Source organism: Drosophila kikkawai, chromosome X (assembly GCF_030179895.1).
Source record: "Drosophila kikkawai strain 14028-0561.14 chromosome X, DkikHiC1v2, whole genome shotgun sequence".
In the NCBI taxonomy this organism is placed as follows: domain Eukaryota; kingdom Metazoa; phylum Arthropoda; class Insecta; order Diptera; family Drosophilidae; genus Drosophila; species Drosophila kikkawai.
The window spans coordinates 26368718-26386592 of NC_091733.1; the positions used below are offsets into that span (position 1 = coordinate 26368718).

Genomic DNA, 17875 nt, shown 5'->3' on the forward strand with positions numbered 1-17875 from the left:
TTTTTAGATTTAAAAATACAAATTATAAAAATATAATAATAAATAATATAAAAATTAACCCTAAAAATGTGTATTTATGGTGACTTCCTCGATTTCATAATAATTTATAGTTTTTTTTAAGGATATTTAATATATTTATTTCCTATTATGGGTTTTAAAGTGAATTAAGAAAAGAACACCTTTATTTTGCTGAGTGTCATTCCACCTCTCTCGACCAGAAAGCGAGTGACGATTGTCGGACGCTTCGCCGGTCGTCAGTCTTGAATTTTTCGTGGAGCGATTAACACACAGCAAATCACCAGATCGTCGAATGCTTAAAAAAGTACAAAAATTCAGCCGCATCATCAGCGAATAATAAAAAAGACGCCAAGCGAAACAGCAGGAGCCTCAGCTAGTGGCCAAATGCAGGCTATGCAAATAAATCATTAAGATCAAGAGCTGAACAAATTTCTTGATTTTTTTTCTCAGTTTATTTTTGTTTTTGTTGGTTTTTTTTTTTTCTTAATTTTGGTCTCGTGCTTTGACCGAGTTATTTGACAACAACAACAAAAGATAAAATCAACGACAAAGACACAGAAGAAGCGCCAACAACAAAATGGATGTCGAGGTGTGTATTTTAATTGCAAGCGTTAAACTTAAGACACATGCCTAAAAAAAAAAAAAAACAAGATGAGAAAAAAATGAGAAAAAAAGTGAAACCGAAATAAACAAAACAAAAAATGAGACCAACAATTTCGACGCATTTTCGGGGCTATACACACACACATATATGTATATGTATATCTTTCTTTTTTTTTAAGTAAAAACGAGTTTTCAGTGTAAGTTCAATAAAAGCTAAAATAATTCAAGCTCAAGCTCAACAACAATAATAAAAAGAGGAAAATTTAAAGGGGCGAATGGGGGTTTAATGATTAAGTTAGGAATTCTATAACATTTTTAAATTAATTCTGGCTATTACGTATACGTAATATGGTTATTGATTGTAGGATTAATTATAAATATTATTATAATTATTATTATAAATCTTTAAAAATGTTTTAAAAGCTGTTTAGCTTTTAATAAATATAAAATTAATTGGTTTTAATTATTTTCTACAATAATTACACAAACTAATTATTCATTTTTCCATAAAGATTTAATTTTTTTTTTAATTTTTTATTTAATTATATGAAGCTACATAAGCATTAGCTGTATATTAACAAGTTTTAATATATAAAAAAAAAACTCCTCCTTAGTATATATTGCATTCCCATATCGCCTTAATTTTCCTTTAATACAAATGAATCGATTGATGCGAAATTCCTGCTTATCTTTTGGCCTGGATTTATGGCCTTACTGCCACTTGTCGTCAATGAAGATTATGCCAATGATTTACGGTTTTTAATGAAACCGAATAAAAGCCCCCCTTATAAGCCATACCTCTGGGATTTTTTACGCCTGAGAGAATTACCTATTACATTGCAGTTTTTATTTATTATTTTCAAGCGGCAAAAATGCAAATGAGTCAAAGTGGAAATTTACACACTTTTATGTATTTATTTGATCAAGGTTAGAACTTGTTCTGAACCCAGACTCTTTAGAGCTATTAAACATTTTTTATATATATATATTTTAGATGTGAGCAGTTTAATTGAAGGGAAATTATTTTTAATTTAGGATAATTTTGCCATTTAAAAATAATTTAAATAAGAATTAACTGTAAATTTAACTCTAAATTTATATAAAAATATTTTTAATATGTATATTTATTGAAATTAATATCAGAAAATTATTTTATTAATTAAGCAAGTAATTTTTCCAAATGAAAAAAGACTTCTTTTTTGAAAGAAAGCGCACAAAAGCTTGGCCAATAAAGGCCAATTAAGGTTCCCTTTGAGCTTGTCAGGTTTCCGGCAACATTCATAAAAGAGATATTAGTATTTTCTGGCTGGTGTTGTTGGGCCCAAGTGCAGTGAACCCTCGACGGAAGGAATCTCAACCACTGACCACCGACCACTATGTCATGGAAAATTTTCCACTCAAAGATTCGAGAGCAAAAAATAAATACAAATAAAAATAAAAAAATATGAAAAGAACAAGAACTAAACGAGACCGAACATAAATAATATCAGTGCGGCTCCCTCTCTCTCTGTCCCTCTCTCTCTCTCTCTTGACAGTTTGCCAATGGCCTTCCTTGGGTTAAGGGGGAGGAGGACAGGGGGCCAACGTGTGTGTACTGTACACCACGCACTTGAGGACTGTTCTATCTGGTGTTATCTGTCACTAATGTTGATTTTTAGTGGTACAACTTTAGTCCAGATTGTAGTTTATAGATCACGAGCATTAAAAAAAAGGTTAATTATAATAGCAAAAATATTTAGAATATTTAATTTAGGTATTTTAAAATTTTATTTTATGTTAGAAACAATATCCTCAATAATTTCTCAATTAAAAAAAAAAACAAATAAAAGGATTTTAGATACAGAAAAAAATTTTAAATATAAATTTTCTATATTTTTATTTTATTTTAAATATTTAAATATTAAATTCTAACTTGTTTGCTTAATTTTAAGACAAAGAACAAAATTTTAATTAGTACCCTAACAATATTCCCAAGCTAAATTCAAAACTTTGGCTTTTGTTTAATTTTTAAAAAGCTTGAAAATAACTTTTAGTTACGTAAAATTTTTTTTATAATAATTTTCAGCTTCTACGACATGAAAAAAAATATTTTCCATTAATTAGAAACTCATTCAGCAAGAGCTTTCCATAATCAAAGTACCCTCTCCAGTTTCTAGTGCACGATAATAATAATTTATACTTTGTTTTAACTGCTTTTGGCTGCCGATAAGCGGCAGCATTGTCTGGATTTACACAAGGTTTCAAAATACATTACGTATACGTCAACGGCGCCATGTCCTCCAATATATTGCGTATACCACATGTGGGACAATAATCTCACAGTTTGAAAAGCGGAAACGAGACTCAAATAATTCGCAGCTAAAGCAAAATCAAATTTTGGCGATAAAATCCCCTTGTTATTTATGACACTTGAGATTCTTATCTTAACTTCGTTAGGGGATAGACGCAGATCCTGGTGTCCAGAGCAGAGATATACTATATAAACCTGGTTAGTGGCTGGCAACAGGGTACCTGAAGTGGCCCATAACTCACAGCCCATCCATCTCAATTCAAACATTATATATATTCGATCCTTCAGTCATAACTCCCACCGATAGCAGCAGGCCCCATTGATAGCGACTTAAATGTTTTCAATGGACGTGAGTTTCTGCTGTAATTTCGCTGTTCATAAATTACAAAGTCAAATAATATTTATTATATGCTTCATTGGGGGATCATATAGCAAAGCACGTTTAATGGAAATCGAAGTCAATGGGGGATTTTAGGGGTTTCATTTGAGGTTTTAAGGTATCAGTTATTTATTTATTTGTTAATATGATTGAAAAAAAATACAAAATATTTCATTTTCTATTCTATTTTATATATATTTCTATTAAAAATTAATTAAAGAACTTTAAAAAATATTATTTAACATTTTTTTTTTTTTTTTTTTTTTTTTTTTATTTATATGCTTTTAATATTATTGAAAAATATATAAAATATTTTATTTTCTTCTAAATATTTAAAATTTAATTTAGGAACTTTACAAAATAATTACAAAATATTATTTAAAATTTTTATTAATTTTTTTATATGTTATTTATTTATTTAAATGCTTTTAATATGGTTAAAAAATATATAAAATATTTTATTTTCCTCTCAATTTAGTGTTTAGTGCACAATTAATTTAAAAACTCTAGAAAATATTAAACAAATATTATTTAAAAATTAATTACCAATGCTAACGAGCCTCCTATTATCTCTAAAATTTTCAATTAGACCCATTGAACCACAGACCCACGTGCTATACCTATAGATACAGTCTGTCCCGTCCCGTCTATCTTTCCGTCTGGTTTGGCAGACGTTCGGGTGTCACATCGAAAGGCCACTTATCTAGCCGTCGGCATCTATCTATATCTATATCCCTATCTGTAGTACAACATATAGTATATGGCATGTATAGATATACATCCGCTGGTTCAGTGATAGTGCTTGATTTGGCTTTTATGAATCCGTTTAATTGGCTCTGATTTAGTCGCTGTCGTGGCATTATTTATGGCTCTCCTCTGACTATTCTTATCTTCGGAACTTTTCCATCCGGTTTGATCGGTTGGTTGGAAATCCCCCCGATGGGATTTATAATAGCCCTCAGGTTTTCATTTATTCAAGCACGCGAGTCTGTGATCTGTGATTCCCTGCGCACTCCGCTTTTACAGCTTTTGATCATGAAGATTGACAGCCCGAAGAGCAGAGTCGTCGAGGCAATAGAGAATCAGCCGACAAAGGCTGACTGAGGGAGAAATAAACTGCGTGTGTGTATATTTTTAAGCCTTTGTTTTTGTTTCTTTTTCCCTGAATCGCAATATTCACACCAATAGACGCCATCTCAGCCACATCAAGGTCAACCTGTGGCCAAGAGCCAGGAATCAGCGGAAGCAGGCGGAGGAGAAGCCGCTAGTCGCAAGGAGGAGGGTCACGATGAGGACTATCATCCGCCCACAAGGTAGCCATGATCTTATGGATACCAGACGTATTACTAACAACTAAACAATGAAAAATATTAAGAAATGGATCCAAAACCTTTATTGGCGAACCCACTTATTTGCATGGCTTACAACATGGAGAACACCTCAAAAATCGTATTCTATTGAAACTTTATGACATAAAATGTGATTCCAACCCATCAAGACATTTAAACCCATTATTGGATAACCCAGAAGCAGCCTTTTAACCTTATAAATCTCCTAACCTGCTAACCAAGAAACCTACTAACCTGCGCTTGGTTTTTAACCTACCTACATCACAAACCGCCTCTACACTGCAATTTAATATCATCTATAAGTTCATCTTATACTCCACATACGACCCGGAAATCCTATATCTCATCTAACTCTGCTCCCGAAACCCAACTTTCAATTATTCCAACATTGGACAACCTATTAATTATTGATTATCAAATACTAACCACCATGGAACTCAACTCCTAACTCCTAAGTTATTTCCTTAAAACCTGAAAACCTAAAACCCACCAAGGATTGACAAACCTGTAATCCTATACCTGATCTAACTCCGCTCCTAAAACCCAACTTTCAATTATTCCAACATTGGAGAACATACCAAATTCCGCTCCTAAAACTCAGCTTTAATCCAAACTCAACAACGGATAAACCCATCCTGAATAGAAGCTTACTAACCGCAGAGGAAACTCCTGTAATCACCTGCAAAAACCTGCTTTAATTCAAGCTACCTGGAGACGATTGTGCACCTGTTCAAGGGCAACATTGGACCCGGTTTGTTTGCCATGGGAGATGCCTTCAAGAACGGCGGCCTGCTGGTAGCCCCACTCCTCACCGTGGTCATAGCGGTGGTGTCCATTCACTGCCAGCACGTCCTGGTGACCTGCTCCAAGAAGATGCGAGATCTCCGAGGGGAGGCGGTGTGCGCCGACTATGCTTTGACCGTGGAGCGGTGCTTCGAGAATGGTCCCTCCAAACTGAGGAGCTGGTCAAGGACCATGGGCCGCCTGGTGGATATATTTATATGCGTGACCCAGCTGGGTTTCTGTTGCATCTACTTTGTGTTCATCAGTACGAATCTAAAGCAGGTGAGTCTGAAGGAGGGAAGAGAAAGTACAAAGTCAATACCTGGAAACTCTGTTCTTGAAGATCCTGCAAGCCTACGACATCGGCATGGACGTCCATCTGGTGATGCTGCTGGCCTTTGTGCCCGTACTCCTCAGCTCGCTGATCACAAACCTCAAGTGGCTAACGCCAGTGTCGATGTTTGCCAACGTTTGCATGATCCTCGGCCTGGCCATTACCCTGTATTATGCCTTAAAGGACGGACTACCGGAGATTGGGGAACGCGCCCTCTGGACGAATGGCTCCCAGCTGGCTCTTTTCTTCGGCACCGCCATCTTTGCCTTCGAGGGCATTGCCCTGGTGATGCCGCTGAAGAATGCCATGCGCAAGCCCCGCCAGTTCGAGAGCACCCTGGGTGTGCTCAATGTGGGCATGTTCCTGGTCTCCGTGATGTTCATGTTCGCCGGCTCCGTGGGCTACATGAAGTGGGGCGAGCAGGTCGGAGGCAGTCTGACCCTCAACCTGGGGGATACCATGTGAGTGGGAGTGTGATATATGTATATCTGGTATGGCATCTCCTTATATGCTCTTTTTTTGGTTACAAAGTCTGGCCCAGGCAGTCAAGCTGATGGTCTCCGCCGGCGTCCTCCTGGGCTATCCCCTGCAGTTCTTTGTGGCCATTCAGATTATGTGGCCCAGCGTTAAGCAGATGTGCGGCATCCAGGGAAGATCGCTGCCCGGCGAGCTGGGTTTTCGCACCTGTATGGTGCTCCTTACGCGTAAGTATAAGGCGCAATGAACCAGTGGATGATGTGGGTTTTACGATTCCAAAAATCCTGCAGTTGCCATTGCTGAACTGGTTCCTGCCTTGGGTCTCTTCATCTCACTGATTGGAGCTCTCTGTTCGACGGCCTTGGCCTTGGTCTTTCCGCCCGTCATCGAGTTGATAGCGAGGAGTGAGCCCAACAAGGGGCCAGGAGTTTGGATTTGTGTAAAGAATCTGGTTATCCTGGTGCTGGCACTCCTGGGCTTCTTCACGGGCTCCTACGAGAGCCTCAAGCAGATTGTCAAGCATTTTGGGGAAGAGGAGTTGCACTAAAGGGAGATCAAATATCAAGAGCAGCTGATTATCATCAAGGGATTATGATAAAAGGATTATCAAGAGGATCATTATGAGGATTTGAAGATCAAGTTTATCATTATCAGGATTATCATCAGGATCATCACTAGAATGAAAAGAATTAAAGAAACCAATAATAAATATCCAAAGAGAAAGACATCAAGGAGACATCACAGGACATTGAAGAACTCAGAAGATATTATCTTTATGAATATATAATAATATTCAATATGAATCACAACAACATTATCTAAGATATTACTATCATCGTCATCATCACAAGTGTTGCCAGCATAATTTATAAACCCAAAATGAGCAGGTTTTCATAATTTAACCCTAACAATTGACATGAACAACTAACAAAAATCTATTTATAAATATGCGAATTTATTACGTATGGAAAATAATGCAGTGTATATATCTAAGTGCCACGTATTGTGTCTTAGTGAGCGTGAAGCGCATTTTACTTATTATAATTGATTATTTTTTTTATCGATTTTAAGTGAGAATAAACAATGCGACGTTTGTTTTGACGTCACTTGACTTGACTTGATGTTTTCTATGTGATTTTTAATAATTGGGGTGATTATTAAGGAATGGTTTTAAAGATATAAACACTTTTGGTATCTTATTTTCTATACTTAATTCTAAGTGACAAATTTAGAAATTTACAGCAGGTTTAGTGGTTTTGTAATACATTGCCTTGCTAAAAACTTGAAGTAAATGCCTTGAGAAGCGAAGAGAAGAGCGCTTATATGACGTCATAATATAACGCTCTTCTCTGCGCTTCTCATGGTTTACACTTAAGCTTAACTGGGTTTCAGAGTTTCCTTTTCTCTACTCTTCTAATTTAAAGAAACCCTAAATTTTAATGCACAAACTCTATAAAAAAGTATCCAAATATAAATAGTATCAAAACTGGTTTAAGAAAATTCAATTACAAATTGATAACCCATTATTTACACTCCAAACTAGCATTAACATTGACCCCGATTCGAATTTAATCGCCAAATCGTACATAGAATCCACAAATGGTTCTCGGACTTTCGCTTTCATCTAGCGGAAACTGGTTTATCTCGTTCTCTTTCTCCCTGCACGGCAATTACACTAATCTAATCTAATCCGATCTGATTCGATCCAACCCGATCCGATCTCAGCCGAGATACCCAAAGCCGAAGCAAATCAATCCAATCGAAATCGTTTTGGCATCGACCTTCAACTTTAACGAAGGAACTGCATGGGGAATCGATGTCTTGAGATATGCATAGAGGGGAAAAACAGGGGCGTGAGTCAAGGGGGTTTTTTTTTTAAATTGAATAATATTAAATATTATATATATTTATTATTGGTTCAAATTAAATTTAACTTTTAGAGCTTGTAGAATTTAATGTTGATTTTTAATTTAATTTAAGAACATTTCAAAATACTTCTTTAATATTTTTTATAAATATTTCAAGGATACTTGGTATATTTTATTGTTTTTTAATAAAATAACTTTCTATATTTTCCTATATTTACTAATAAATAATTTAATAATATTATTTTATATTATATATATTAATTTTTTAAATTAATATATTTTAATCATGATCCTTAGAACCCTACCAGCCGACGCCCCTGCCTGTTGTTACGAGTCTCTCCCCGATATTTGTTGTTCGCAGTAACCTTACATAATCCAATTGCTGAATTCCGTAAACATCGATCAATCGATGGCTGGACAAGATCGGTTCGTTCCCTGGCCATTTGGTTGCTTCGCTCTTGATTGGCAGAAGTGAGATGCAGGCTCCGGACGGGGGAACTTTGATTCCGTTCCGTGAATTTCATTTAACTGGCGCTTCTTCAATCAAGGCGGTAAAAATTTCCATGCGTTCCCAATGGCGCCCGGGAGGGGGGGTTTCGGGGGTACGAGAGAGCAGGTGTAACGATCACGAACGTGGTGCGCTTTACATTTTATTTAGTTTTCTTTTTATTTTATTTTCTTTGTGCTACGTTAAAAAATTCGATTCGTTGGGGGGTCACGTGCCAGGAAATTCCGTTTCGATTAAAATCCAAATTCCCAAATGCAACCGGATCCTTGAACTCGATTAAACCACTTCCTGCTGGAATGGAAGGTTCTGCTAGTTTCTCTGCCAGTGTAATGCATTTGCTGTGACGCAGTCTCCAGTGGGGAAAAATAAATAAATAAATTAACTAACTTTTGAATGAAAGGAATAACAATGGAGGCAGATGGATTTTATTTTTAAATTGTAAACAAAGTTACAAAAGGTGTTTTTTGATTTTTATTAAAATAAAAAATATTGTAGGAGTTTTTGTATTATTTTATAAATAATTAGTTTAGTTTTTAGTTAATTTAATGAGTTGACATTGTTTAAATAACGTGACACACAACAATATACATTTAATTTTTATACAAATTTCGATCATTTGTTTATTAGAGAGATAGTAAATTGTTAAACTTATTTAATTACATCCGTTAATGGACATGGAAATACTTGTGTAAACTGCAAACTGTCTATTTTACAGGCCTGCAGTTTAAATAATGTGAAAATAAAAATTAATGATGAAAAGCAAACATTTTTTAGTGGCCATAAACATTTAACGTTGAGGTAGTTGGCAGCATTTCAATTATTTTCCTGACCATATATATCTATTCCAGTCTGATTTATATAGTATTATATACTATTATTAGTTACACCTTTTAAGGTTTGATTTAATTCTAGTTTTTTAGTTGCACTTGTAACAATTAATTAAATTAATTTGCATTTATCACGATTTCGATTAAAATTTTAATAAAAGAAATTTTTTATTTATGTTTGTAAATAAATTTGTAAATGTAAATTAAATTAAATTTAATTTAAATTTAATTTTTAAAATTTTAAAAAATATTTTTTTGTTTTCTTTATCTTTAATTTATGGATTATTAAATTTAAATTAATTAATAAATTGATAAATGAACGAAAAAGAGAACAAAAAATTTAATTAAATTTATATTTCGATTTTAAAATTATAAAAAAATATTTTTAATAATGTTTAAAATTCATTTTAAATATACAAATTATTAAAAAATATTTTTAATAATATTTAAAATTCATTTTAAATTTACAAATTAAAAAAAATATATTTTTAATAATATTTAAAATTCATTTTAAATTTACAAATTTAAAAAAAATATTTTTAATAATATTTAAAATAAATTTTAAGCTTACAAATTATTAAAAAATGTTTTTCTTGTTCTCTTTATCGTTTATTTATCAATGACTGATTCTCTGCTATTCACACATCTCCCACTCGGTTCAATGCATTTCCAAAGCGGTTTTCCGCACCTCTATGAATAATATCAATAAGATTTAAGCGAAAGTGATTGATTCAACTCGCTAAAGTATATATTTTCCATAATAATAGATCATAGACAGCTGCCCTCTCAGTTGTTCACGTATCTTAACACTGAACTTGCCTAAGGGGGTTCTTAAAAAGATCATTGTTTTGAACTCATAAAAATATATTTTTCTATATTTAAGAAAAAATCACCCTTAAAAAACGCTATTTTTCTACAAATTAGAATGATTCCTTACGTTTAGTTTATTTTCTATTATAAGAGTTAATTCCACTTGTTTTGCTGGTAAATTTATCCTAAACTTCACGGCCAATTTTCAGTAAAAATTTCTATCTGAACAATTTTTACACATTGTGCACTTATAATTCCCAACTGGTTTTAGCATTCCCGGAATGAAGTGACGGTTGTTGATCTTAGGTTTATACATTGGAGAGTACATGTGTCTGTGTATATTTTTATGATATTAAATTGTATGTGTTATTCGATATGTGCTATTGGTTATGTGCTATTACATAATTACTTTATATTTTTTCTATAAAAAATTAACTTTAAATTTCAAAAAATCAGGCATTACTACCCCAAAATACTATCGGCAGAATACGTGTTTCCGGTGCATGGGGTTAACTATGCTATGCTATGCGCTTTTTTTGTTGCACTGCCACTTGGGCGATTCACGAGAGACACTCGGAAACACTCACACACACTCATCGCCCACGATCACTTTTTAATTATTTTGCTTTTCAAATTTTTGCTCGCTATAGTTTTGCTATTTTGCTAGTTTGCTATTTGCTACGCGATTTTTGCTATTCGCTTCTGTTGGCCAACTCGAGCATTGAGTCTGGCTTGAGTTCTTGCCGCGAACGGTCCTATATTCTCCGATACCTGACACTGGCCAATAGATATTCCTCCGCGATCTCTATATATTTATCATCAGGTGGAACGCTAGGCTATCGGTAAACACACACACACTAGTCGTAGTGCTTATCTAACGACGGATTAAAATGTGCAGTTTGTGGAACTTGTGGCGTCACTTGAGGCCAACGCATACCGTTTGAATAGTTTGAATAATTGAGTGTTATGGCCTTGACGGGTTAAATGAGACAGAGACAGAGATGGAGATGGAGATAGAGAGAGAGAGAGACTTCCCGGTTTGCTAAAAGTGTTTTCTGTTTAATTATACTATTTTTTTAGCATGCTCCGCTTGGATTTAACAGCCCCTCTGGATATTCTCTGACTCTAATGATTGTTTTTATAGTTTGCAATTAGCATTTGTTTTAGTTGTGTTTTTGTTTTTATTTATTTATATATTTTTTTTTATTATTTTAAATTTAAAAAATTTGTTTGATGATTTTTAACATGTTTACTGTATTAAAAAAAAAAGATTCATAGAAGTTTCTATTAAATATTAAAAATTTTCCACTTTAATCTATTTTGAAACTAACAAAAATGAAATTTAGGAACAACTTTAACAATAATAATTAATGAATTTTATTTGTTAAATATAAAGTTAATAAATTAAAATGTAATAATTAAAATAAATTATTAACTATTAATTTTTATTTAATCATTAAATTAAAGTTAATTTCAAGGAAAAAATTAACAATTATTACTGCATTTTATTTGTTAAAAAATAATAATAAATTATAAAAGCAATGATTTAATATATTATTATTACATATTTTAATATTTATATAATATATAATATCAGATTAATTTTATTTTATAATTATATATATATAAATTATGAATTTATTTAATTTTTACCTGTAATTGTTGCTTAGCAAATCTATATTAAAATTATAAAAGCAAATACTTTAAACTTTCGTCATACTTTACTCGTCTTTTACGAGCTCTTTGACATTGATATGAAACTAATCGATATGCTTTATCAACATTAATGAATTAAATAAATTCAATTAGCATTCAGTGCTTCGAAAAATCGAATTAATTAACATGTTTTCAATGCTTAAGCCATTTCTATGAATGAAATATGTACGTATGCTGAGAAGTGTTTCTGGTTTTAGTCAATTTCTGATACTATACATGGAGGCTATAGGTTTGGGGAAAGCCTTTAAAATAGCTAGGTACTCTTTAGGAATATTTTGTTAAAAATTAAATATTTATTCTTATTTTTTTTTACATTTTTAATTGTATTTATTTATTTTCTGGAAAATTAAAAAGGTCTTGTCTTGAGGTGAAGAATTTGACAAATTTATTTATATGGGTTATTAAATTATTTAAAATTATGTCTAAGTAATTATTAATATTTTAAGTAATTAATAATATTTTGTTAAATCATTTTTTGTTAAATATCCATTTTTGCATATTTTATTTTGCATAGATTTGATATATATTGACAAAATCATTTAAATCGTTTATGAAATAATTTACAATTAATTTTAAGTAATTTAGATTATTAAATATATATACAAAAAAAAATTAAATATCAATTTTTTATATTTTTTATTTTGCATAGATTTTATTTATTTTGACAAAATCTTTTAAATGGTTTATTAAATTATTTAAAATTAATACATAATAATAATAAATTAATTTTAAATAATTTATAAAATTAAATATATTTAAAAAAATAAAATATCAATTTATTTTATATTTTTTATTTTGCATAGATTTAATTTATTTTCACAAAATCATTTAAATCGTTTCTTAGTTTTATTTAAAATTAATTTTTATTAATTTTTAATATTTTTATCAAACGTAGTATAAACTTTTCTAGGGTTAAGGCCTGCTATAAGATATAGAAGTTTCATAGAGAGAGCACAAAAGAGATCAAGAAAGAGTTAAAGCTGATTCCACCGGTAAATCTTGCTCTACCGTTAAAGCTCCCATCGCCACTGTAGCCCAGGAACCAAGAGGGAGAGCGTCCCAGACCAAGTTAAAGTTTTGAAAATTTTCCATTTAACTCCGCAGAAGCAGCAGCAGCAGCAACGCAACGAGCAAAAGGCTTTGGAATCAGGCGACATGAGCAGGACACTGGAGATCACCAGCATTAAGCTGGACAAGACTATGGACAAGAATCTGGAGAAGCAGCAGGAGGCTGCCACCGGCGATGAGGAGAACGGCGGCGGTGCGGTGAAGCGGCGCGGTCACGAGACCAGCGCTTTGGAGGCGGCCACCCATCTGTTCAAGGGCAGCGTCGGTGCTGGGCTTTTCGCCATGGGAGATTGCTTTAAGAACGGTGGCTTGGCTGGTGCCACCATCCTGCTGCCCATCATAGCCGTGATGTGCGTCCACTGCGAACGGATGCTTATACGCGGCTCCGTGCTGGCCGTGGAGCGAACGCCGGGCGTGGATTTCCTGGATTATCCGGAGACTGTGGAGAAGTGTTTTGAGTATGGGCCAAGGCCACTTCGCCGGATGTCGCGCTTCATGAAGCTAGTGGTGGAGATGTTCCTCTGCGTCACCCAGTTTGGATTCTGCGCCATCTACTTTGTGTTTATCACGGAGAACCTGCATCAGGTGAGGGAGAAACTTTATAATACTTACTTATTTGTTAAGAATTATATTTTTTTAATAATTTTATTTTACCTTTTCCCCAGGTTCTCCAGCAGAATGGCATTGACATTAGCATGAGCATGGTTATGCTGATCACCCTGCTCCCTGCGATGATACCCTCGCTGATGACCAACCTCAAGTACATTTCGCCAGTGTCCGCCTTTGCCAATGTGGCCCTCCTCTTTGGCCTGATCTCTACTTTAACGATTGCCTTCTCGGATGGCCCCATGCCCTCCATCGCCGAGAGGCATCTCTTTACCAGCGCCTCCCAGCTGTCGCTCTTCTTTGGCACCGCTCTGTTCTCGTACGAGGGCATTGCCCTAATCCTGCCGCTGCGGAACTCAATGCGCAAGCCGGAGAACTTTAGCAGCCGGTTTGGTGTCCTCAACTCCACCATGTTCTTCACCACGGCCCTGTTCATCTTCACGGGATTCGTGAGCTATGTGCGATGGGGCGAGGATGTGGCCGGAAGCATAACGTTGAATCTGGTGGTGGAGGAAGTGTGAGTTTAAAGGGAAAATTTATTAAAAAATTATTATTTTATAATTATTTTTTTTAAATATTTCAAATAATTATTAAAAAATTATTTTTTATATTTTTTAGAATATTTTAATTTTTTCTTTATTTTTAAAATAATTATTAAATATTGTTTTATTTTGTATTTGTTTAAAATATTTGTTAATTTTTTTTCAATATTTTAAATTTTTTTAAAATTTTATCTTTTATTTATTATTTTTTTATATTATTTATTTTTCTTCATTTTAAAAATAATCATTAAATATTTTTTTTGTTACCAAATTTTTTTTTTTTAATATTTATTCATATTTAAAATAATTATTAAATTGTATTATTTATGTTTTGTTTTGTCAATATTTTAAATAATTATTATTTTTTTTTAATTTATTATTTATTATTTTTATATTTTTTCTTTATACTTTAAATAATATTTAAAATAATTATATATTTTTTCCTTTATTACTTTTTAATTTTTTTTTCATTTTTAAAACATTTATTAAATATTATTATTTATTTATATATTTTTTAAATATTTCTTTAAAATATTTGTTTGTAGTTATATACTTTTTAAGTTTTTTTTTTCAATATTTAAAATAATTCTTTAAGTTTATATTCTATTTATTATTTTCTTCTAATTTTTATTTTTATTTTTTTTTATATATGTAATTAAAATATTATTAAATATTGTTTTTTTTATTTTTTTTATCCATATACATATATGTATATATAATTTTATAATATTTATTTTTTAATATTTAAAATCATTTTTTTAATTCTTTTTCTTTAGTTTCTCGCAGGTGGTGAAAATTGTAGCTGCTCTGGGCGTCTTCTTGGGCTATCCCATTCAGTTCTTTGTGATGATGAAGATCCTTTGGCCGCCACTGAAGCGGTCCAACAATTGTGCCCAGAAATATCCCATAACCATGCAGGTGTGCCTGCGATTTGTAATGGTGATGATGACATGTGAGTCCCAGCTATCAAAAATTCATTTCCCCATTTTAATATCTATATCCCCATATATTTCCCCCTTTAGTTGGCGTGGCGCTGGTCGTTCCCAAGCTAAATCTGTTCATCTCGCTTATTGGGGCCCTGTGCTCCACCTGCCTGGCCTTTGTGATCCCGGTGCTGATCGACTTCGTGATCCGGGCCCAGGTGCCCAAGGGACTGGGCGTGTTCGCGTACATCAAGAACATCCTCATCCTGACGGTGGCCGTGCTGGGAATTGTGACCGGCACGTACCAGTCGATCGTGGAGATCGTCAAGGAGTTCAAATAGGCTTAGGATATGGCGGGTATCTCTCTCATTGTTTCGTCTGTAAATAATGCTGTTTTTGTCACCGAATACTTACTGTATGTGAAGGCGTTGCCACGCTCTACTGTTAGTTTTTAAGTCTAGTTTGTACTTTATATTGTGTATTTTTCCATTCCTATTTTTTTTTTGCATTTTTTTTTTTCAGTTTGTTGTTGCTAGTTTTTAAGCTGTGCATTTGTTTGTGTATTGAAAATTGTGAAAAAAGAGAATAAGTAAGATTCTGCAAACGAAAACAAAAAAACAATTTTAATAAATGATTACAAAACTGGGCATTAATAGAATAATTTGTGTAATATTTAAAAGTAAATTATATATTGTTTAATTGTTATAACAAATAGCTGTAATTAAACCCACAAAGCTTGCTATTAATTAAGTTTTTAAACTCACAAATTCAATGAAAAGAAAATATTTTTTAACATTCACACATACTCTACATTCTTGCTTTTATTTTAGTTTAGTTTTTAGTTTATTAAATTTTACATTAAATTTAAAAACAACAAAATGTCTAAGCTAAAAAGAATGTGCTTCAAGGAAGAATGCCTGGCTTATGAGTATTATAATAAAAAATAAAATTTTAACCAAGAAATTAACAATTTTTAGTTACTGTTTTTTTTTTTAATTTATTTGATATTTTAAATTTAAATTTTTTTTTAGATATTTTGTACAAAAATAAGCTCACAAAATGGTTTCCTTTCTAAATTTAATTTAATCCTTTTTAAAAATGTATAATGATTAATACACTGAACCAAATATTTGGTTCATCACATGCCCGGTCCCGACAGGCTCTTCTCCATGAACTTCCTCTTGGCAAAGCAGGTCCACCACTTGCTGGGCTTGTCATCGGGCGTATCAAAGACTTTCTCCAGCAGCCTGTTGCCCGTCTCATGGCGCAGCTGGAGAATGTACTGGCGCATCCTATCCGGATCCTCGGGTCGTGTGTAAATGGAGTTCAGGGGGAAGCCCGCATCGCCGGGCAGGTCGAAGCGCGAAATGGCCAGAGTATAGAGCTCCTGCTGACCCTGGGCCTTGCTCGTGCAGCGTGCCAGGCGCTTCAGACATTCGGTTATGTATAGCGTTATATAGATAAGCACACGGTCCACTTCCGACTGCGATTAGATAAAGATCATAAATAGTATTTGGTACATAAAGTAAATTAATATACAGAAAATATGTCAAACAATGAATGTATACAGAAAAACTAGCTTAAATGGGTCAAATTCGGTGAATAATTATTAATAATACATTCAAAAAAATATATATATAATAAGGAATTATTATTTAAACACTTAAATATAATGTTTAAATATTTAAAAACTGAAATACCAACCTTAACTTCGTATGTACTAAAGAATATATTTGACTTCCAGTAGTACAGTGACTCATCGATGATATCGTTGGCTACATCGACGCTTGGCGCTGGTCCCCGGACTTGGGTGCGTAATGGTAAAATAGCCATATTGCCCACTGTTCCATGGAACTCCTCGATTTCCGAGTGGTAGGCCTATCACCATCGTCATTTCATGAAAAGTGAAAGTGTAAATAATTACTCATCTTTCTGTGACTCCTCCCAACTCACCGGCATTTGGCTGATTTTCTTCTCTAAGTTATGATAGTCTTATTGACATAAAAACCACAAAGAACTGTGCGTTTTTATCAGTAATTCTTAGCGATGGGCGGCAGCAATCTTTTTTTGAAGTTGAACTGAGCGAGCGGGCGATCGAGGGTTTATCGTTGAGGGTATTCTTTTGTAGCACTAAAAATAAATACAATTTTAAAATAAAAAAAAATAAAAATTATAACTAACAAAAATGAATATATTTAAAATAAGTTAAACTATACTTTATAATTTTTGATAGCTTTAAGCTTCTAAAAACATATTAAATCAATAATTTTCACTGAATTAAAGCCATTATTGCTTAATTTAAATTTAATAAACTTAATTTAATTTAAGGTATAGTTTAATCTTTTTTTTGAATATATTCATTTTTGTTAGATATAATTATTTGAATTTTTTATTAATTATAAACAGAAATACGCCCAACTTTAATTGTTATTCCTAAAAAATAATAAAGTCTATTTGGAAATTTTAAATTTTGCGGGCAATATTTAGCGAGTTGTCAAACCATTTTCTTTCCAATTTCTCCACCTTGTAAAAAGTCAGCTACTTGCATATATAAACATTTAAATTTAATGGTTTTAATTTATTTAGTAATTTATTTTTCGGTAAATTATTTCTATGTATTACGTCAATAACAGTTAAATTATCATTTTTATTGCAGTTAAAGTTTACGTTTACGTTTTTAATACGTTATTCATAGTTTAAGTGTGACCAGCTGCCATAGATTATAAAATCCCCTTACCCACACTTAATCTACAGTATTATAAACGGAACATCAG

The 17875-nt window shown here is 32.7% G+C and overlaps 3 protein-coding genes across 4 annotated transcripts; 2 read left to right on the top strand and 1 right to left on the bottom strand.

Moving 5' to 3' along the window:
- Positions 1-262: 262 nt before the first annotated feature.
- Positions 263-7349, top strand: LOC108080351 (proton-coupled amino acid transporter 1). Its single transcript, XM_017175056.3, has 6 exons — positions 263-607; positions 4479-4603; positions 5344-5704; positions 5766-6217; positions 6288-6460; positions 6524-7349. Exons 1-6 carry the CDS (start codon positions 596-598, stop codon positions 6778-6780), a joined length of 1380 nt encoding a protein of 459 aa, XP_017030545.1. The 5' UTR covers positions 263-595; the 3' UTR covers positions 6781-7349.
- Positions 7350-10964: 3615 nt separating this feature from the next.
- On the top strand, positions 10965-16071 carry LOC108080350 (proton-coupled amino acid transporter-like protein CG1139). Of its 2 annotated transcripts, XM_017175055.3 has the most exons (5): positions 10965-11088; positions 13067-13615; positions 13696-14153; positions 14955-15130; positions 15201-16071. In XM_017175055.3, exons 2-5 carry the CDS (start codon positions 13118-13120, stop codon positions 15440-15442), a joined length of 1374 nt encoding a protein of 457 aa, XP_017030544.1. In that variant the 5' UTR covers positions 10965-11088; positions 13067-13117; the 3' UTR covers positions 15443-16071. The 2 variants fall into 2 exon arrangements, with proteins under 2 accessions (XP_017030544.1, XP_017030543.1); XM_017175054.3 differs by lacking the exon at positions 10965-11088 and having other exon boundaries at positions 12994-13615.
- Positions 16072-16164: 93 nt separating this feature from the next.
- Arpc3B (Actin-related protein 2/3 complex, subunit 3B) lies at positions 16165-17183 on the bottom strand. The gene is made up of 3 exons (XM_017175057.2): positions 17055-17183; positions 16806-16979; positions 16165-16584 (listed from the first exon to the last, which is right to left on the bottom strand). The coding sequence occupies exons 1-3, from the start codon at positions 17058-17060 to the stop codon at positions 16240-16242; spliced, it is 525 nt and encodes a 174-aa protein (XP_017030546.1). The 5' UTR covers positions 17061-17183; the 3' UTR covers positions 16165-16239.
- Between the last annotated feature and the right edge of the window lie 692 nt (positions 17184-17875).